At 45.2% G+C, this 22,066-nt stretch overlaps 1 protein-coding gene across 1 annotated transcript; it reads right to left on the bottom strand.

The window, feature by feature from the left end:
* Nucleotides 1-1,862: 1,862 nt before the first annotated feature.
* On the bottom strand, nucleotides 1,863-21,811 carry LOC126542242 (semaphorin-2A-like). Its single transcript, XM_050189211.3, has 9 exons — nucleotides 21,577-21,811; nucleotides 19,388-19,508; nucleotides 17,588-17,752; nucleotides 16,316-16,437; nucleotides 11,832-11,955; nucleotides 10,701-10,764; nucleotides 7,422-7,549; nucleotides 6,102-6,247; nucleotides 1,863-2,098 (listed from the first exon to the last, which is right to left on the bottom strand). The coding sequence occupies exons 1-7, from the start codon at nucleotides 21,691-21,693 to the stop codon at nucleotides 7,540-7,542; spliced, it is 723 nt and encodes a 240-aa protein (XP_050045168.2). The 5' UTR covers nucleotides 21,694-21,811; the 3' UTR covers nucleotides 1,863-2,098; nucleotides 6,102-6,247; nucleotides 7,422-7,539.
* Between the last annotated feature and the right edge of the window lie 255 nt (nucleotides 21,812-22,066).

Genomic DNA, 22,066 nt, shown 5'->3' on the forward strand with positions numbered 1-22,066 from the left:
ATGGCTCATGCCAGTAAAGGGATGGGCGTTTATTTTACAGGGAAGCTGTATATGGCTAGGGTTCCGTGATTTTCACCGTGAACAAAAACTATCATCATCAATGGCTCATACCTTCTTCAGCATTCATACTCCCGTAAGCAAGCAAAAAATGCAATGGCTCATAGCCCCGTAAGGCAGGGGCTACAAGCACTCAACAAAGTGAAGCGAACAGTGCTTAAATTCTTTCTAATCACGTATACAACCTAAAGGACAGCATGTCGAAAACTGTCATCAACGGCTCATACCCCACTGAGCAATGGCTCATACCCCCGTAACCAAGCAAAAAATACAATGACTCTAGTTATGTAAGGTTCATGGCTACTCACTTTGGGTGAATTAGCTGCGATGACACTACCCTTGTTGTCGTTGTCGGTGATTTCAATGTAGATGTGTCGGTACCGAAAAGGGAGCGGTTTACGCGTTCCGTGTTGTAGACTTATACCTTGCGATGCCACACCGATCCGGCCCAACCGACCACCCAGCGGCGTACGTGTACCGATTTGACATTACCAAAGAATGTGTTTGCAGTTGCGAGTGAAATAATGACCACCGATCAAGACAATAAATGAGTTCGTACCTTTGTTTAAAATTATGTGTCACCTACATGTCGTGTGCTAAACAGCTTCGTTAGTCAACCATCTCCACAGAGTGGAATGGCTCATGATTCTTTTTTTGTTACACTTTTCGTTTTAGTCCCCTCAGTGTGCCGATTATAGTTGGGAGCCTCTTGTTTTGCTTCTTTCCTTTACCATTATCAGACACTTTCACCCCCTTTTCTCTCCCTCTACCCCCATAAAAATGAAAGTTAGAAAAGTAAAACAAGTGAAGGTGCATCTTCATACGATGGAAAGTAGCGCAAAAACATTGACAGTCACATTAGCATACGCCAAAGAGGGTGAAGGCGAAAGCCTGTGCGCTCAAGAGACATCCATTCGCAGGCGTTGCTACATCTCATTACTTGTTTTCTCCCACTAAAGGTTGTGGGTTCGAGTGCCTTAGTTAAAGCTACCTCAACTAACTACATATTAATAAATTTGACCTAAGTAACACCAATGGTCGTAAGTTGAGGTACCTTAATTATATAATAACTGTGTCTTAATCAACTTCGCCCAAATTAATACCAAAGGTCAAGGGTTCGACACCCACCATAGGTAGTAGGTCCATGTGCCTTAACTCTATATTAATCAACTGTGCCTTTTTTGGCATGATTAGCGGCATCGATGTGGCAACGATGTGGAAGACGACGACGAACACACGAGCAGTGGCAAGACCGCTCCGATTTTCTGTACCTCACAACGCGACCTTAAAACATAGAGATCTAAGGCTTTTGTCTTAAGAATGACGAAAGAAGGAGGAGGGCTAAAGGACGGATTTCCTTATTTTTTTGCGCTACTTTCCATCATCTTTACGCACCAACTAGCCCTTCAAAGCATCTTGCCTCTTCACACGGGGCGCAGTGGCCGCAAGGAATACGGTTCCAAGGCTTGCAATGGCATCTCAAGCGATAATTGAAGCTCAAATAGGGGCTTCAGGTCAATGTGCCCACGTAAAAAGCATCTGGTCTAATTGTCTAATTGTGTGCCTAATTTTTTTGCAGTGATTTATCGCTAAAAGCCTCCGCGGCTGAGCATGCTTCGGACAGTGCTTTGGAAGTAGTCAGCCGGCTTGAAAAAGAGAATTCTCTGTCGTTGCTTGAGTGTGAAAAATATACGGGCACGGTGAACCGTGCTACGGAGCTAATGAACGAATATCAAGATATCGTGGTTTGTTTGTTTAGTTTCATGTTTGTTAATTTGGCCCGTGAAAGGAGGAAGCGACTCGAAGCAGCCTGGAAATAATTTATGTTAACACGTGCACGTTCGAGATAAATATTATATAAAAAATATTGGTTGCAGTTAATCGACGTCGAAAAGATTGTCGTAATCACATGGTAATACCGTGTTGGTGATGGTTGGTGTGGTCGCAAACGGCTATAAAATATCGCAAGTTGCAAACATAAAAAACAAAATCCGCCGCCGCCGTTCATCTTCAGCACACCCGTGAAGTGGAAGCGTAGGGTCTGGAAAATGAAAACGAAAATAATAATAATAAACAGACCGCGTAGGACTCGCACCTTGTACAGAAACGAAATGCGAATTCTGTTAAATTAAAGGTCAAATTGGCAATTTACATCTCATAACTTTGTTTTTAAGCGCTTCTAGAGCGGAGACGAGTTATGGCAAAATAATACTAGCAATACTAGTAATACTAGCAATACTAGGAAATAATACTACGTTGCGTATGAAATTAAGAGTTTAGATTTGAAAAGTTTCCAGAATCGGTTACGGTCTTTGTGCGTTGAATTCTAGTTAGATGGTAACGAATTTTCTGTTAATAAGACATGGAAAAAATAACGTCAATATTTTTGAGGAAATTCGGGTTTATGCGAAAAATATCAGCAGTACAACATAATTGGGCACAGTAAGACAAGCAGATGGTTATAAAAAAATTGGCATGTCAAAAGGGGGTTGGCGGTGAGTTGTCGTATAGGAACAGTAACTATTTTTGCTCTGATGACACGTATATTCATACAGGCGTTTCTTTTTATGTGGAACCGTTTGCTTTAAAAGAAACTGTCATATCTATAGGCGCCTGCCGATTTTGCAAGACCTCAAATGAATTTCGTGCTGGGTACGTACAAAAGTTGCGTGTAGTTCACGACGAAGCCATTATCACTGCGGCAATATTGCACGAAAAAAAAAAAAACGGCGCAGTTTCACCCGAAAGGCGAAGCATTGATTGCGATAGCAAATTATTAGACAGCTACACGAAGTAAGGTTAGTAGTTTCATCAGCTGCATAAACTGCTGTAAACATTCGCTCACTAAATAAGTTAACAAGTGCATTCTGACGAGCGCAGAGGCAGCCACGAACATATCTCACTCGATAACCGCGGACGTACACTCGCTGTCAAAACGCTGGCCTGATGAAGAGTGGCAGCAGCGGTGAGCGAAATCCCCTTCGTGCTGCCTCTCGCGTCACTGCGAACTAGTCGCGCAAGAACACAGCGCACTCGAAGACATCGGTTATCTCGGGTCGCCTAGGCTTCGAACACTTCGCAAATTACCCCCAAGGCACGGCGCCTTTAACCACACTCAATCACTGCAGACTGAGTAGAAGAGGACATGCGCACGAACCTCATACTGGCAACACCGGGTAGACGTCGCTCGCGTGGAGTTCGACTTGTAGGCGACAAGTGGACGTGACAGACATTTCCGTCGCGTCGCTTGTCGCCATCGCGAGCAAGGCTGCTTGCACGGGGTTTGTAATTTACGACAACGGGCGATACCGAAGGGACTGCACCAGGTAAACTAAACCGATTTCGAAGGCGAAGCTACAGCCGCCACGGGGAAGGACAGGTGGAACTTTGCGGGCACGAGAGATGGAAGTTGAATTGTGACGTGACCGACGCGCCAAACGTCCCAAAGCACTTGCTTGAACGTGGGAAGGAGACTCGTGCCATGCGTACGTGTCTGCTTTAATTAGTAGAGCATTGGGTTGTTGCACTGGCCGACCCTTGTTCAAGTACCCACCATTGAACACGTTATTTTAGTTATTGAGCAAGAACTTGATGTGAGACCACTGCTGCGCCTACGTGGAAATGATAATCCTGTTTATCGGCATCCCCTTTGAACTGGGGCGGGGACTACATTTATCACTATCTAGCCTATCCGAACTCGATATAAACTTCCGTATTTAAAACCTCTATCAATATATTGTACCATTACCCACGCTTGCGATGACTGCGGTTTTATCAATCTGTTTCCTGCTTTTGTTTCCATCCCAATACTCTAATAGTCTCTTACTCATCTCGAATGCTGACGAGTTAATCGTTCCATTTTTTCTGAATCCCAACGCTTCTGGAAGGTCGACACTTCCTAAGGGCCTCGCTAGGGAAATATCTTGGCATTTCATTACGATGTGTCTAGTCGTTTCCGGCCTTTTCTTCGCCTCATCCTGTGGCTCATAATTGCTCCGGAATGTTTTTATCATCAGGCAGCCGGTTTGGGCTTTAAATACTAAGGCATTCCCCTTTATGTTATCATACAGATTTCCCCTTCCGATTTCTTGTTGTTTTTGTAAATTTCCGTGGTTCTTGTTTCTTTTTTATGACTCCTGATTATTTATTTACACTTTAAATGACCTTGTACTTGGTTTCCTACTACCTTGACCTTTTCCTCCATTCCGTGTCCACGCTTTTAGGTACATATATTTGTGCACTTTAGCCGGCAATTTCCTTACATCTATGTTCCCTTGCTTTTCTTCGAAACTGTTTTGCTCTGCAGTTCTTCAGCCCTTAATACCTAGAAATGCTATCCGTAAAGGCCTATTCCAAGTTATTGAAATCTCTATGCACTGCGGTGGTACAAAGGTATTATCCTCTGAACGTCTGCCTGGTCTGAACCGATTCTGTAGTTCCCCGAGTATACTGTGCTGTTACACGCACTTTTATAGCTCTAATTTTATGGCTTGCATTGCCATTCTAGATATCATTGACGTTACTGTAACTGGCCTGTACGAGCTCGTCTTATCCTATCACATCTGTCCTTACAGAAAAGGTTCATCCTGCTTTCACGCCACTCAAACGAAATTTTCTTCGTTTTAATAGCTTGCTTAATCGGCAGGTGCCTTGCTCTTTGGCCCCAGATGTTTGATTAGCTGTATTGAGATTTCATCAGGTTCTGCAGGCGTATTAATAGGGACATACCTTCTGCTTTTTCCCAGTAGAAGCTTTCTACGTGAATTTTTGATCTCTAGGGCTTCTTTGTTGCTGGATCTGTTCGAGTCTGCACTACGCGCTTTTTCTTGCCGAAGGTATGTCCAATAACATGTCTGATGTACCTGAGCGCGTCGTCTTCTTCGAAGATGTTACCGTCTTCATTCCTTATAACCATTGGCGAATTCCTTAGTTGGAGTTCCGAGTGCTATCACATGGTTCCAGAATCTTTTTGGTGCACCCTTATCTTTATTTGTGAACGTCATGCAACGTTCAGTTTGTACGTTTAACCTTTCGTTGCACTAATTCGCTCGCCATCCTGATCTTTTCCCACAACTTGCGCCGTCTAAGCAGTGCCACTTCGTGTAATCCCAACTTTTTTTGACAGTCGAGGCAGCCTATCGCCACCTGGCGTTAGAACTCACAACGCCGCGCCAGGTGCGCCACGTGGTAGGAGAGAACGTATGCCATCACGGCGAAACACTGGCTCATAACGCAACCTGCTGCGGCGCGGAGGCTGTCCCTGGTGACCGAAGACGACGTAAACGACTATCCTGCCTTCAAGTATTAATGCTTCGCATTAATATTAGAAGGGAGGCCAATACATATAAACACAGCAAAATACCCTTGTAGTTGCTGAAGATAAAAAGCACCAGAAAAGATGGGCTGATGTGATAAAAAGAGGCTAAAACCCAAATCCAGTCGAATATACAATGAATAAATATTGTAAGAAAAAGAAAGAAAGAAAGAAAGAAAGAAAGAAAGAAAGAAAGAAAGAAAGAAACTAGTCATCTAGCATTTTGAAACAGAAAAAAAAAAAAACAGGAAACGCAGAAGCTATTATTTTCCAGACCTTAGCTCTCAATCGAAACAACGAAATCGTAAAAGAACGGCAAAGAGAAAGGAACGGGGCTGCGTTGGACGGTATCTGATAAAATGAAACTACTCGCGTATTACTTTGAGAATCCTGATGTGGTTGTATAGCAGCTCGAGGATTTTTTTTTTCAGCAATACGCCAATACGCGAAGTTATAAAATGTCGCGGCACGCGCAATAACCCTTCATTTTCATTTCGCACCGTGCCGTGATCAATGTTAGAACAAAGCTTGCTACGTTGTCTTTCAGCCCATACCTCTTATCATACGGAAGAAAACTGACAACCCTACTTATGAAATCAACGTGATTGACGTTGACCGATGTTCTCTGTGGCTGTTATGCCGAGGCATTGAAGTAAAAGGATTGACTGGAACGCCAATGTATGCTGTAAAGAAAATGTCCACTTCGTGGCGGCGGGTTAGTTTTACGTACTCGCTGCTGTGAGGTAAGCAACGGGCGCCGTTCCACCCGCAGAAGGGATCCCGCACGCAAGACGCGCAGTCCGCATGGCGTCCCGCGCAGGCGTCCAGCCGGTACTGGTTGACCCCGGCGTCAGAAAACACGTACAGGCTGCGGTGCTGCACACATTGCAAATATATACCGATGGGTGCACGTCTACTAAAACAACCCCCTGACTATTTCTTGGTAGATCGATTCTGTATGCGCTATCACTTTTGCATAATGTGACGTATGGCGCGATGCCTCGTGGGCCTCCTGCCCACTGGCTTAGCCAATCAGCGTCTAATGAAAGTGACATCGTAGAAAGTGATCATCTGTGAATACCACTCCTGTATAATCATTACTTTGAGCCTTACCGGTCATCAAGAGTGTTAGGGCGACATTTGGGAAGTTGCGCTTAGTTAAGGTAATGTGATCGTCTTACCCGCGGCCACTTTTTGACAAGACGCCGAAAATTGACGCTCCGCTTAATCGGGTTCCTAGCGGAACGTGGGCGGCGTCCCCCGTTCCACTGGGAACCAATTTCACCCGCTAACAACTTGAATGTTATCGCCCAGCGCAAGACGCGCCTGCATGTTTGGAACTTGCTCGAGCGTTATCGTTTATTCTATCTGTTGTGCTTGTTCTCGCAGAACCTTGTGTAATCAGAGTGTATGTGCAACATGAATTGGGTAGTACTTTGTAGAAGGTATACGAGCACCAGCGATTACCCTGGAACCTTCGACGGGTCACGTACAGAAGCCGACACGCTCGAGCCGCAGCTCAGATTTTAGACGATCGCTGACTGTGCTCGCCACTGTCGTTGTGCTGGACTGTTGCTTGTTTTCTAGGCACAGGCTCGCCCCAAAAAAGAGTTACTTTCATAATTCACAGTTTACTGTATTCTTCGCCGGCACTGCAACGTGAGTGACATCTATTTTTCTTTTCTTTTTTTTTACGGTGCATTAGGGTCAAGTTCAGCAGCAATGATTTCCTCCATGCATTTAGTCGTAAGTAAGCGAAATTTGCACGTATAACGTGATACTGCTGTGCTATATAGGCTGAGTCGCTACAACGCTGATACCGTTATCTTTTAAGAAAGCGAGGGGTTCCTGTTGATCCTAAGCTTGTGTGCAACTTCGTACTGCAATGCACGCCTTTTCTGAGAGCACGTCGCTATGGTTGACTCGGAGACAAGTGAACTTGAAAGATAGGGACAGACTTGGCTCGGAGAAGAGTTATAAGGCCAAAGAACACAACTACGGAAAAGGTGCAAAAATATACAACAACTAGAGTTTTGGAGTGAATACGTACCTTCAGTGAGACCAGCATCTTTCGTATCGGTTCGGCAGCGGCATTAAAGGAATCCACCACGCGGGCAGAGGTTGGCACTCGGTCATCGGTAGACTGTTTTTCGGTGAGCTTCAGCACCCTACCGTCCTCTGGAAAGCAGGAACGCAAATATCGATAGTAAGCAAGCCAAATTAACCACTGTAACTTCATGAATGCAACGTGGTACAGCGTTAGCATTATTTCGAGCGATCGTTGTGTTGGAACCTATATTCATTATACGGCGGGGAAACGCCCGCGGCGCCGCGTGCGCTTCTATCAATAGAAGAAGAGAGTTCGGTCATTTGATGCAAAGCTCGGTTTCCTGCAGCACCACCAGAAGGCGTTGGGCTCCGTGAATCACGGTAAGAGGCGATTGGAGGATTGGTGGAAGAAAATTAGGGAAACGACAAAAAAACGGAGACGTAGAAAAGCAAAGTTCGCAATAGGGGATCAGAAAATTTGGTTATGGGAGTTCATAGTGCTTTTTTCTTCTTTTCTTGTTTAACATAGGTAGGACATTAGGCAGTATAATAGCAAGAGCTTGGTGGCGCAACCCACCACCCCGTTCCAAAGGGGACGCTCATAACATCTACCCATCCATCCACGGGCGGCGGAACCCACCCATTGCGCCGGCGGTATCGTTGGAAGTTTTTTCGCGATGCGGTCACGTCTCGCCTTTCCCTTTGTGAGTCGGTGGTGGCATGTTCGTTCGCCGCCGCGTCGCGACGTTGAAATTTAACGGAGGAAGCAGGACCATCACACCCCTAAGCGATTAAGCGATCTGTAGAGATTGGGAGCGAAAACGGCTACACACTCGTAACCGTCGTGTCAGCTTTTTGAAGCTTCGCACTTTCTCACCGCACCAGAGTGACGCTCGACTTCCGGCCTCTCTCGGTTCAGTACTTGTGACATCCTTGACTAAATTGAACAGAACAACACGGTGACTCTTATAACTACCTAATGCCTGTATGGAAGAACAACTGAAATCAGGAGAATAATTTGGGCGATATGGTTGAGGTTCATGACTAAAAAGCAGCAACAAAGTACAAAAGTTCGCGTTTCTACTCTGTTCCTTGTAACGGCAAACTTTTTTTCCCTTTCCGCACGGCGATTTGTGTCATATATTGAGTCACGCAAAATACGAGGGCTCCCGGACCTGTGGCCACGTAACAGACGAGCCAAGTGCCCCACTCTTCTTTCAGCTCGAACGCCGCCAGGCTACTAAAGACGACACCACGGCGCGCGAAGAATGTCCGGTTGTGGCGCTGCGGTGCCGGGTCCGCGAGCAGCGGGTGATCTGCCAGGAAGCGAGGCCCCTCGAAGCCCGTGGACCGAGAGTCCGGCGGACAAAAGGCGCCCGGCCGTTGGGTGGGAACGTTCGTGGCCCTCTTGAGGAGCCTGTACGTGTCGCCCTTGTACTGTTCGAAGAAGTCACTGCTGCCGAACACGCGTCCGATGTCGGTCATTCGGAAGGCGCATACGGCCGATTGCGGATAGCGGTGCCTGCGGGTGACAAGCTACGCTGAATGCGCTGGCATGGCGCCTCTCACGGCCCACTGAACTATAGCGGTCGACCGAGCTCGGGTGCCTTTTACTCAGACTCGAGCTGACTGGTAATACAAGATAACCGGAAGGAATGAGCGGGCGCGTTGCCGAGTGCTCACGGTGGACTCGGGCTATGAATCTGCAGTGGAATTCGCAAACATTCTCGTTCGTAAGGGCCCTTTGTCATTGGCCGGGCGCCTTCGCTAATAACACCTCAAGAATCAGTATTGCCTGAAATTTTCTCTTACGAACGATTCTAGCGTAAACGCTTTTCATGAATGAGGGTCCTGGGGAATATCTGGAGCGTTTGGATACTCACTAATCACTGATTCACAGGGGTGCACATACTGGGACTAGTCAAATCATCAACCCGTCCTTCATTACATAAGCACAATAAACGTTCTACGCGGCGACCTGCCGTCACTGACCAAGCCGTATTCTTAGCACCTTACAATCATTCATTCACAAAACTTTATTAGAGTCCTGAAGCCCGGTCTTTTCAGACCGAGGCGGGCCGCATCCAAGTCGGCACCATCAGGCCGAGCCTTATGGTGTCATCGTGGACCCTCTGGACAGCCCGTAGTTGATCTTGATATGAAGAGCTTGATATCATATTGTGCCATTAAATCCATTTTACTTCGGGGTCGGCGAGAGTCGCGGGACAGCCCGCCAGCATATGTCTGATGTCAATGATGCCATCGCACACGTTACATTCTTTCCTAATTTCTCTTTCGGGGTGAATTTTATTTACGAAATACGGAGTGGGGTACGTCCCGGTTTGCAGTAAACGTAGCGTAACTGCCTGAGCCCAGTTCAACGTTACGTGTGGCAGTGGGAATCGCCTACGCTCCAAGTAGTAGTATTTAGTGATGTCGTTGTAAGTTAGTAAATGATCTTTATGCTCCCCGGAATGGTAGTGGGCGTTCCTTACCGAATAAGAATAATATAAAATCCTGTGGCTGATAACGTAATTGTAGTCCTTGACCTGCATTACTCGAAGCGGTGCACACACACTGCGCTCGCTGTCCTGTGTGTGCATATATTCGCTCCAGTCTGGTCCATTCATTACTATTGCGCAAAAATTCAAGAAAGTGAATACGCCTTGCGAACTCACCGGCTGCAATTCGTAAATTGCGACATCTTCCGTAAATTGATTAGTTATAAAGATAATTACAGATCTTTAGTTAGTTAGTCGATCATGGATTTCAATTTATTGTGCAAGTAACGTCCACCTCCTTGAGTAATCCAGCTCAATGACTAGAACTATGCTATCAGCCACATCGGATTAATAAAAATTCTGTATGAAAAAAGTAACAAAATAAAAAACGGCACAGTACGCCATGTCCACATATAAGTTTTTTCGCTTAGTTGTTACCCCACACACAAAAAAATGCCGCGTTGATTTATTTTGAATTAGATTACGCCTGCGATTGCGGCAACGCAGGAGCGAGCTTTTCTCTCACTTCTATTAAATCTTATTTTGAATTTATTAGAGGGAATGAGAGTTTAAACAAAAAGAGGCATACGGACGCTCTCGAGCAATGTATGGTAACGTACCGACATTCATGAATAGAAGGACACCTAACCGCTGTATTCTGATACTAACAACTCAGGGGACCCTATCGCATATTCTCCACATATTGAGAGCCCTGTGTGTCGGCCATGGAGCACAGTTAGAGCCTGCGCAAAATTTCGCCATTGTACAGTTCGCCTTACGTGATAGTGACAAAGACGCCGAGCAGCAAGCCACCCTCCAAGTCAGGAACCAAGTAAGAGTCACCTGTGAAAACAGAACAACAATGCAATACAAACAAAGATCATGCTTCGTTATTAACCGAACACTGCCTCGACATGTATCTTTACGGAACTTCAGCAAATTTTTATGCGGTATTATTTCTACCATGTAGACTAAAATAAATGCGACGTGTAAGAAAATTAGGCGACCTATGCAAGAAAAGGAAGCGAAACTCACATTCTCCCGAAAAAAGGGCATCATGCTACCATTACCCAATGCGCCTTCTAGGCATGTTACCGCGACGAGCGCCGCTCCCGTGATTGCTCACCGCCGCCACTGAGTGTATCTCGCTCTGAGTAACGCGCTTAAATATATATTCGAACTCTTGTAAAGAAATGTTAAATTTCAAGCAACTTCCTTCCTGTAACCTTTCTTCCGTTCGTCGTTGACGTCATGGTTATTGCTTTATGTAGGAATCGACTTGATCAAGAACAAGCAGCTCTGCTACGCAATTTTCAGTATCAATACTGTCTCCTAGATAGTTTCAACTTTAACTTTGTAAACTTACAGTTCGAAATCTTATTTCCCTGCGCGCAGCGACAATTACAAAATTATTTTCGTTCACTTACAAGCCATCATAGGGCCCTTCGAGACGTTTTGATAATTTCTTTCTTATGCTTTCGACATGAGCACCACGTAGTTAAGGTATCGCACACATGCGCCGTGGAACCTTTTCAGTGTCCTCGCGAGAAGTCGTGCCGGTCGGATTTTATTTATTTCTCTTATAGAGATTTAGTTCTTCATCGGCCCCTTTTATATATCGTCTGCAGCGGTCTAAAATTAGCAAAATTTTGTTATTTTTGTTTTTATAATTGGTCCTCATAAAGAAATACCAACGCTTCTTGACTTCGATGTTTTGACGAAGACCAGCATGGCCGATGCACAGCGACACCAATATGCGGCCCGACGTCAGCCAAAGTCAGGCGTGCAATGCTTTCAAAACTGGCAAGCACTGCACGTGGCAGTTCGGGCGTCAAGTCCGACTGTGCCTGTATACTTTAGATATAGTGCGCACCGTGTTTGAACTAAAAGTTTAGGACGGCTCTACTTACGTATTTCGTCGAAGCTGAACAATTGAGAGTCATATTTTCGCGGATTCGCCGTGTCGAGGCACTGGAGACGGAGCTTCATGAATGAGGTCCACCGGCGTTCACTGATCCCGTGTCCAAGGTCGTTCTGCTCGCAAGCGCGAAGACAAGACGCATAGCTACACGCGAAGCACGCAAAGTGGTTTCAATTTGTCATAGGGTTTACATTGTACAACTTCAGTCAGCCGCCATAATACTTCTGCCGGCATGCCCCTTGCACAAAGATTTTGTTTTGTGCGTATTGAACTCCATGGGCGAAACACAGTTTCCTTCTAACCTCTAAGTATAATGAAGTATTTAAGTGTTCGGCGTAGATGCGGCGCCACTGTAGGTATAGAGTCGTCTTTATGCGAGGCCAGTTGCCTCGTGAATGCAAATAAAAGATGCTGCCTGTCTTATCGCGCGTACCTTATCGCTTATGATTCCTTATTGCTCGGCCCCTTCATAAGGTGGCTATATCGCGTAGCAACTTCCGTGTATCTCTCTCTCTCCTTTACCGCTTGTTGTATCAACATATGCGCCACAGTTATCTACAGAGCATAATGCATGTTGTCTAAACACACGTATAGGTAATTTAAGATCAAACTGGACTTATCGTTTAAAAAAAAATAATTGCTAGTGACCCTCGAGCACATTCTCATCCCCGATGGCTGTAACATCGGTTTTGTGCTCTTGAGCTCATGGAGAAGTGCTGTGATTTCTGCTCGCCCTGCGGCACCTGTAGAATTATATTCTCTTAAGTTGGCATTGTTTTGATCTCCCGGACATCCTCAGTCTTTAAGGTGGTCAGCGTCAGTTAGGACAAACAAGAGCGAACCCAGCTGGCCATGTGGACTACAATACCAGACGAAAAGCTTCTCCGAGGGCCACCTGGCCACATCGTTTGGCAACGCGAAAGCGTAGTTTTATCAAACTTCCATGGAAACCACCAAATAATAAGCCAGTTTTACAGTAGAATTGCACTTTAAAGTGAGGACCGAATTTGTTGCAGCATTTTGCAGTGTATCCGTTATCCTACGACATCATTGTGTCAAATGTTCGAGGGCTTGTAGCTGCTACTGAGATCACGCATACAGATTATTGGGCCATATGACAATTAAGGTTTCCTGAAACTGTCGTTAATTCCGTTGACAAAGCCCATAAAATTTCGTCTGAAGTGGTCCGTAAGACGTTTCTTTATGAGTGCGTCAGCGATTACACCAGACGATGAGTACAGTATAGCGTCTATCACTGTGTCACCGCTATATATTTTACAGTGGAGGGTTGGGGGGATGGAACTGTGTTTAAGGCAGTCTATAGTCAGGGTGTCGAACCGAACCTCAACCCGAACCGAAAACCATAACTGAACCGCAATTTCGAGTGGTACTGAATCCAAAACCAAACCGATATTTTTAGAATGTGCCTGAAGTCGAACCGAACCTGACCCGAAATAAAGAAATAAGGCTTACCGGTTCGGAACTAAATGGTTCAAGCATATAAGAATGGGTGCTCAATAGTTGGCACGAGTATTCGAATAATTGCTTCTTCAAACAGCGCACCCCACTAGCCCACTTTTACAGCTCACGAATTGCGTTGGGTGCGAGAATGCGAATAAGGGACAGACGATGGGTGTGTGCTGGTGAATCCAGCCACAGACGCTGACAATTCGGAAGTCGGCCATGCCAGTTGTGTTCCGAGACGGAAAAGTTTCGAGGGCTTCGCGGATTCAACATTTCTGATGTCTCTCCTAATTCGGCCATTAGGTCAGCTCGTCACTAAAGCTAGGTAAGCTAGATAAACACGGATAGCGGAAAAGACGATCTGCTCGAGGAGGGATATAAACGAGTTCAGAGGCCGTATTACGATAAGTATTCCATCTTGACTTTATTCCTATGTCCTGACACTAAATTTACGTAACCGCCGACGCAAGCATGAGGCGGTGAACCACAACGTTCTTTGAGCAGCCAAACCAGACACTGTTCTCGTTTATAGGAGGTCTACTTGTTTGCGTTCAAAGCAAGTAAAATTGCGTACCTGGACCTTTTTATGATATAATTGGCTGACACGATGCGAGAAGCACGCATAAACGGAGAGGGCTTCGGTGAGTAGGAGCTAGCGCAGTGAAAGTAAATAACTGGATGAGGAGGGAAGTGCCGGCGTCTACGATTGGTCTGCTTCCCTTTACTTATATCTTGCGGTGGCTGGTCGCAAATTGCGACTGCATGTCACGAAATGTTAAAATGTCACTAAAGCAGATCCTAAACGAAGAAGCGTTAGCAGGGAGATGAGATACACGTGTACATATATTGTACAAGTGTTTATTATACGCAGATAACTTTATTCTCCCCGGCAGATTCGTGTACCAAGTGCCATAGTGACCTGCCGGCAGCCATATTTTACTCTTTTTGGAACAGGGCAGCCTCCGGATATCCTTATATCCTTATCAAATTTTAGTTTTGTTGGGCCTATTAATGCATCACTTCGACGTGGTGAGTTATTGCGCTTTTGTAACGTTGTGTGACAGAGCTCTAGGTGAAGTGGGCGCAGCCGAAAAAAAAAAGCAACTGATCAATAGCAGAGGGCTAATGGCGAAAAAGGCGCAGAAAATGGAACTTTTCTTTTGTTCGGCGTACTCATGCGTAATCCCTGTGTACACGTCATATCAGGTTGGAAGTTTTCGTGCCTTTCGTAATATCGCGTGGCAGACAGGCGAAGTGGAGGCGGCCCGAAAACTTTTGACCAATCGTGGAGGGTTAGTGGCTAAAATGGAATAGAAACAGACTGGAATAACCTTACGTTATGGCGCCCCAGCTGCATGACTGATTGTAACCCCAACACTGTGGTCGCTAATGAATACCGTCACCTTCTCAGTGAGCGGTAACCATGGCTGTGAAATGCACGCGAAATGTGTTTTTGCTACGTGTCACAGTTCAATACACGTTTGTTGCTTATCCAAGCAAAGTACAACGCTCTTGGAGTTGCAGAAGTTATTTGTGAGACGCAATTCGTGCGTTTGACTTCACAGTCCACCCTCAGCCAGCGCAAGACTACGTGCAGCGTGCAGATGCGCAAGAAAGATCGATGTATGGTTCAACACAAGCCGTCCTTGTTCATACGTCGGATGCATAGATGTTCTCACCGGCTCGTAAAAAAACCAGCAAAGTGAGCGAAACGTCAAATGCTGTCTTTTTTTCTTTGCTAAAGAGTAGAAGTTTGAAATTGAAGTTTATGTGATACAACGTGAATTCGCACTGTTTTCGAGATCACTGATCACATGCCACAGTTCGTTCGCCACCAGTCCTGCAGTAAAAACCTTAAGCGAAACGCAAATTCACCGACTGTGCTGCTGTCAAAGTAACGAGTGTGGAAGCTACGCAGGCCTTACGCTGACATAGGGATTCTCACTAATTCTCACCTCTGTCTTTAATATGCACATGACGATTCTTCTGTATCTGTGTAATTGGTTCTCGTAAATTTCTGCCTCCTCTTGACAACCCTTGCGCATGTGCCACGCGGACAAGTCGGTAGTACTATGCAGCCTATCGCCATGGGGCTGTTTGGAATAGACTGAGCCGAACCGGTTCACAAACCGGTTCAGTGTTGCGAACTAGTTCGCGAACCGCTATAAAATGTTATTTCTCCGAACCGGAAATGAACCGGAACGAAATCTGAACCCGTTGAACCTGAACCAAATCAGTATATTTTCGGTTCGACACCATCGCTAACACATTAGTAAAGTAGAAGCTTTGAACTGTTGGTTCATTTTTGACGAATCAAAAACCGCGAACACACGATAACGGGGACAGAAGCTTAATGAGCACAGTGGTGTTATTTCTGCATGTCTCCTCGATTTTTTTTGGGCGCATTTTTTCGTTCGCCAAGGTTATAATGCCTCTTTTACATCTACCAGTAATGAAAGTAACCAAAGATAACAGCCGATGAGGGTTATGACTCTTTGCTTCTCTGTAGTCTCTTACTAAGGTGGCACTGTGGTCGAAGGTGTAGGTAGAGAGTGCAGCCACGAGAATGAACGTGTTACTGCGAAATGCGTCATTCAATGCCAAAGACTCGTGCACCGAGTCCCGAGCAGTTTTGGCCAAAGCTAGTCTTGCAGCTTACACTGAAGCGACCCACAATGGTTACTGCTCGGACAAAGACAAGCATTCTTGTCAAAACGTGGGCCACAGCGACATTCCTTGTTCAATCACCGTTTGTCACTTCAAGACTTCATTTTACCGTGAAATTCTGTCTTGTTTGAGCTTATACTGATGTGTCCCATGATCATGTAACAGACTCTAGTATCTACTAAGGAGCACCGATTTCCGGGGAGAACAGTGGTAGCTCCATCTACCCCTGGCGCACACACGAAGTAGAGCGTTGCATGCTGATTCGATGACCCCGGCTGCCTCCGGTATAGAAGGGAAGGCGCAGACTTCGAGCCCGATATCGAAGGCGGTGCACGTACATACCTTGCAGAGTCGTGCCAGAGTTGAGATGGCGCAGCTGCCGCAGGCCGTGCGCTCCACGCCTTGTTCGCGGAAGACGAAATACACGTGCTCACGCAACGCGAACGCGCCAGCGGAGTGGGGCTCTGCGATAAGATGGGAACTAACTAACTAACTAACTAACTAACTAACTAACTAACTAACTAACTAACTAACCAACTAACCAACTAACCAACTAACTAACTAACTAACTAACTAACTAACTAACTAACTAACTAACTAACTAACTAACTAACTAACTAACTAACTAACTAACTAACTAACTAACTAACTATAACAAACAAACAGACAGACAGACAGACAAACAAACAAACAAACAAACTACATAAATAAATAACAAATCTCTGACGATGTTATGTCAAACACTACCTAACATGACGTTAGCCAATGCGCACTTAAATGTGGGGTAGCTTGTTCTTGATTGGTGAAAACAAGACATAAAACAATAGAATACACGTGCCTTTGGGTGTTTTGTTTTGCTTGTTTGTTGAACTGTTAAGTTGAAAGTGGGTGTCGTACTCATATCCTCAGTGTGCAGTTTGTCACTGGGGCTTTCCCTTCCCATTTGTTATTGCAGCAGAAGAAGCAAATGGCCGCCTATAAGAAAAGTCTTCCGTGTAAAGAGAAACAGAATAAGGTCTAGCAGAGAATTACGTGGGTTTGGGACTTCGCCTTTGTCACTTTACCTTTTCGCTTACGCCATTAGTGCTTGCTTCTGAATTAAATGTTTCCGATAGTGGCGCAGTGGCTATGACGTTCTTCTGCTGAGCACGAGGTCGCAGGTTCGATTGCCGGCCGCAGCGGCCGCATTTCAATGGGAGCGAGATGCAAGACGCTCGCGCACCATGCTTTGGGGGCACCTTGAGGAAACCCAGGTGGTCAAGCTAATCCGGAACCCTCCGCTACATACGGCGTCCCCCATAGCCCGTGTTGTTGCATTGGGACGCTAAATCAATCAATCAATCAATCAATCAATCAATCAATCAATCAATCAATCAATCAATCAATCAATCAATCAATCAATCAATCAATCAATCAATCAATCAATCAATCAATCAATCAATCAATCAATCATGTTTTTGATGCATTTTGCCCTTTGTGAAACCAGGGGATTGTAACAGTGGCATTCAATTCTACTGCTATAGCGTACTTTCAAACTTTCTGACAGGCAACTATACGGGACTACGGGAAGCTGACGTCAGCGGAGTAAGCAGCGCAGCGTGGGGGTAAACTTACCGTTCAGCATAGTGATGTCACCCACTTGGGTGGTCAGGTAGTGGTAGATGCGTGAGCCTGTTCTCGGGTCGAAGATTTCCGTCCTCGAGATCGCGTAGTTGTCTCCGTACTGCTCCAGTGGTCTTAAGGCGATCACGAACGAAGTACCTTTCTCGGGCTCGTCCTCTGCACTCAGGGACGCAAATACAGTGTGACCGACCTCGACCCTAAGAACACTTTTTGAGTTGCTAAAACGTAAAAAAATAAAGAAAAGTACGAAGAAAACTTTCGGGACCGCGACCGGTACGCCGAAAGTAGAGCATCAAGAGCCATACATTTCCTGTATTTGTTCAGAATGTACAAACTTTTCAATTACTTAATCACTGCTGCTTTGTGTGCGCTGCTTTAAGCTTTCGCACACTTGGGGCATAAGGTGGACAATTAGTGATTGCTTTATGCCCTTATAACAAGTAACATAGGCACGATAATTGTGTCATGCTCACGTTCACCGCGACGGCCATGTTGCACGTTCTAGAACTCGGGCAAATAAAACCGTTAAAATTATTTATAAACCAAGGGCAATCTCATTGGCGCAGGCGGTTAAGTTCTTTTTTTTTTTCTTTCAGGTTACAGGGACACATTTTAGTAGTCCCGTCACTGCTTCCCCGACGCCCTAAATAATTTTGAAACACGTTCATTTCCAGCGCGTTCTTACTTAGAAGAATACTGAAGAATATATATATATATATATATATATATATATATATATATATATATATATATATATATATATATAGGTAGATATATAGATAGACAACTCTCGAAAAGTGGTTGAAGTACCCTAATGATGTTAATCGCATTAATAAATGGATGTTTATCTTCTAAGTAACCCCTGTAGCCCTGGAGATAAAGGGCGTGATTTAGCCTGAAAACCTTGAACATGAATGGTGAATGGCTCAATAGCAGGCATTAGCTCGGCAATGGTGTTTTTAACAAGATGGAACTATGTAAGTGCTATGAAGTGTGCGTGAATCTTTAATTTTCCGAGATCTTTACTTATAATCAGCCGTAAGGTACTATGGTTTACGCATCGCTTTACTTTCATCATCCGCACAGTCAATCGGTAGACTGACGAAGAGAGACTACGAAATTTGATGAATATATCTTGTCACAGCGTTGGAGTCGCCAGCTCGCACCATCTAACCCTGCAACGTTGGTTGATGGCGCTTGTAAAGAGTGTAAGCTTAAAGAAAGTGACAACCGCCGATCTCACGATACCAATTTCGTCAAATTTAGATCAAATGTGAGTGGGGGTAGCTAGCAATGTGTGACGTTGCTGTCTCCAGTTAATCATCGCCATATGCTCTTTAGTAAAGAGCACGTAATGCTTGCTTCAGCGGCCGTGTACTACTGACCTGTAAATTGAGGAAACCAAAGTTCTGAGTACCTTCTTTTTTTGTATTTCATTTATCGTGCTTTCGATCACAGAAATAATCGTTCATTCTGAAGGTGGCACACTTTCTCACTGATGAAGTCTAATAGACCGAATTGTCGATAAATTATGGTGCCTTCAACCACTCCTTTGACTATTGTTCATGGTTGATGTGTACAAGAGCAACATGAATGAATAAGTTATGTTTATTAGGAAAGGGAATGACTTTGCTCTAGACCAGGGGGAGGGGGGGTAGTGGTTGGCGACGGCTCAGATGAGGGCAGCATACAGTCATTATCAGCGCTCGTAGTTGGCGTTTGGGCTAAACATAGTAAAACACGCGTCCTTCAAACAAGCGCTCGTATACATCTGACTGGCGACCGACTCACCAACCCACAATGCCGAGGTGCTCTGAAGGATGTTGTAAGGGCACCCGATGGCCTTGCCGGTGTTGCTGTCTTGCTCGATACGCACCTGCTGCTCCGGCGGCAGCAGCGTCAGGTCTTCAGCCTGCGAGCCGCACGTCACACGACGCTGCATGTCCACTTAACGCGTGGCGGGCTGAAGATCTCAGGTTCTGATAATTAACGAACTCAGGCTACCGCCAGCCGACTATAGGAACGAATAATAGCAAAGCAAGAAGAAAGGCTTGCCCAGTGCGTGCCGTGTATTCTTCTGCGATCCTTCCGTTCAGCAGATAAGGTGATTAGCCGCGGACAATAAGTTCATTGGGGCTCTTCCTGATTTGCTAACTACAGAATATATAGGTAAAAACCTTTGACTTCAGGCACAGTCTAATTTTCCTTATTTATGTGAGCCTAGGTTGCTTTCTAACATTCGCCTGAAATTCGATTTCGCCATGAAAGAAAAGCCGCCTATACTTCGAATGATCAATATGTAGAATTAGATACATGCACGATGGAAGCCCTTTAGCATCCAATGGAGAACGCCGGTGAAATATGTGCCTGAGCCCACTTTTATGAGTGCAGGGTAGCTAGCAATGTGCCAACGCGCCGCAAATGAGATATTGCGCTTCAATTACGTTTTCAACGCATCTGGCGCATAAAATTTTCAGACGCAAGCTTCGAATCAGACTGACAAATTGCAATTTCTACAGCTCATTGCCACTTATATCGCGTCGCAGCGTTTTGTTTCTTTCTGCAGGCCAAAACAATCTAGCAAGTTAACATATCGACGAGGAGAAGCTATAGAAGGAAAAGGCAACAGGTCATTTGATACAAAAAAACTCTAGAAGCACCGCTTTATGGCTTGCTTGTGAAATTAAGGAGATGACATCGACTCTTTCATTGCTATAACAGCTTTCAAAAACGTGCATTCTGGAAAGGTTTCTTTTCTAGAGAACGCAACCTCTTCAGTATAATAAACAATTAATGCAATGCTTGATTTATTCAGAATTACTCTGTTACGGGCTAGCTGGTTCATACTGGGGACGTATTCTGGGAAGATAACTTTCGGCGATACTATCGTCTCGGCCATCAGACGCGCGCTGATCGGCTGCTTGAGCAAAACCGGATGAGCTAATCGGCTGGTTGTGTACTACGTGACGTGAAGGCGATAGTATTGCCGAAAGTGATCGCCCGAGAATACGTCCCCTGAGCAAGTAATGTAGTGCGAAATATTCACCAAGAAGAATGAAAAGAGAGATAGGTTAGAGCGCCGACTAGCAACTTTAATTGTCTGAAATGCTTCTTCCAGATTGCGCATGAGATAAGTACACCTTTGTATTGCCTTCCCATTGTTTCGTGCAATAAATGTAGGTTATCTGGGCTTTATCCTATATCCTCTTCTGTTCTTGCTGAGTTTTGCGCAATACATTACTTGCGCGTCGATTTGCACCTTTCGCGTATCAAATTATACGAAAGCCAAAAATTAAGGTCCCAAGGTGTAGTGCGCTCAAGTTCCACCTGCTGAATTGTATCTTGAGTGATGCCACTTGTGTATAGATTGCCACAATACTTGCAAACTTTGCTATCTGGTGGCCCACCAAAAGAGAAAATACCTCAGTACAGTGTCTGTAACATTCCTGAAATTCACGAGCGGGTTTTCCAGATAAGTCTGCAGGGTCACCCACAAACGCTTCGAATTTCCTGTTTATGTCTGAATTCCAAAAAAGGAAAATGCAATACGAAAGGTGAAATTTGTGGACGGCCTGTTCAAGAAGAAAATTGGGTTGAGGAATATTGTTTTAATATTTTTTGAGAATAACAAATTTGGCCACTGCAGATGAGCAAGGGTGTCTTGTCTTTGCTTCTAAAGGAGAGCTTGAGTCGAATGCCCATGCGCCTTCAATAAGAGTATAAAATAATTCAGGTCAGTGACTGGTGAATTAAAGAAAGAAAAAGAAAGAAAAGAAAGGAACAGAAATTAAGGTATTGCGTTGCTAGAAAATTTTCAGGATGAATTTCCTTTGCGTGACTGTCTCCTTTGTCCAGTCTGTGTCGACGCTATTCGCTATGGAGCTTGCTCCATCACCTGGTATTCAGTGAAGCCTTTCTTCAAAGCTCTCTGCACCCCCCCCCCCCCCCCCCCCCTCCACTTCCTCGCGAGGCGCACTTACTTGCACTTGCCAGTTGGTGGGAGCCAAGGAGTTGGTCCCGCAGATGTACAAAGTGCTGCCACCGTGGATCGGGTGCACCTCGCGTATGTGGTTGCGGCAGTCCACTTCCGAGCCCATCTGCGCCACAGATAGTGGTGCTCAGTTTGACCCTGCTCACAGTTCAGCACAGGAAAAAGTCCTCGCTCGCTGACTATACGACGAAAGCTGCTGCGGGCGAGTTAAACGTATAACAGCGTTTCCACACCAAAGAAAAAAAAGTTCGCTAATTCTTGGGCCGTTACCAACCTTTCAGTTAACGAGTGCAATAAACCGTTTCGGGCCCAGCGATTTCATTCGAAATTACATTTTAAGGGTCTACAAAAACGTACCAATAAAAATTTTCCAAAATAATACTGCTACAATCACAAAGACCACACTTTTATTTCCATATGATGACGATGTTGCTTGCACCATATAAGTGTTGTCCCTGTGTGTGTAATACCTCACAAAC

This window comes from Dermacentor andersoni, chromosome 2, assembly GCF_023375885.2.
Source record: "Dermacentor andersoni chromosome 2, qqDerAnde1_hic_scaffold, whole genome shotgun sequence".
In the NCBI taxonomy this organism is placed as follows: domain Eukaryota; kingdom Metazoa; phylum Arthropoda; class Arachnida; order Ixodida; family Ixodidae; genus Dermacentor; species Dermacentor andersoni.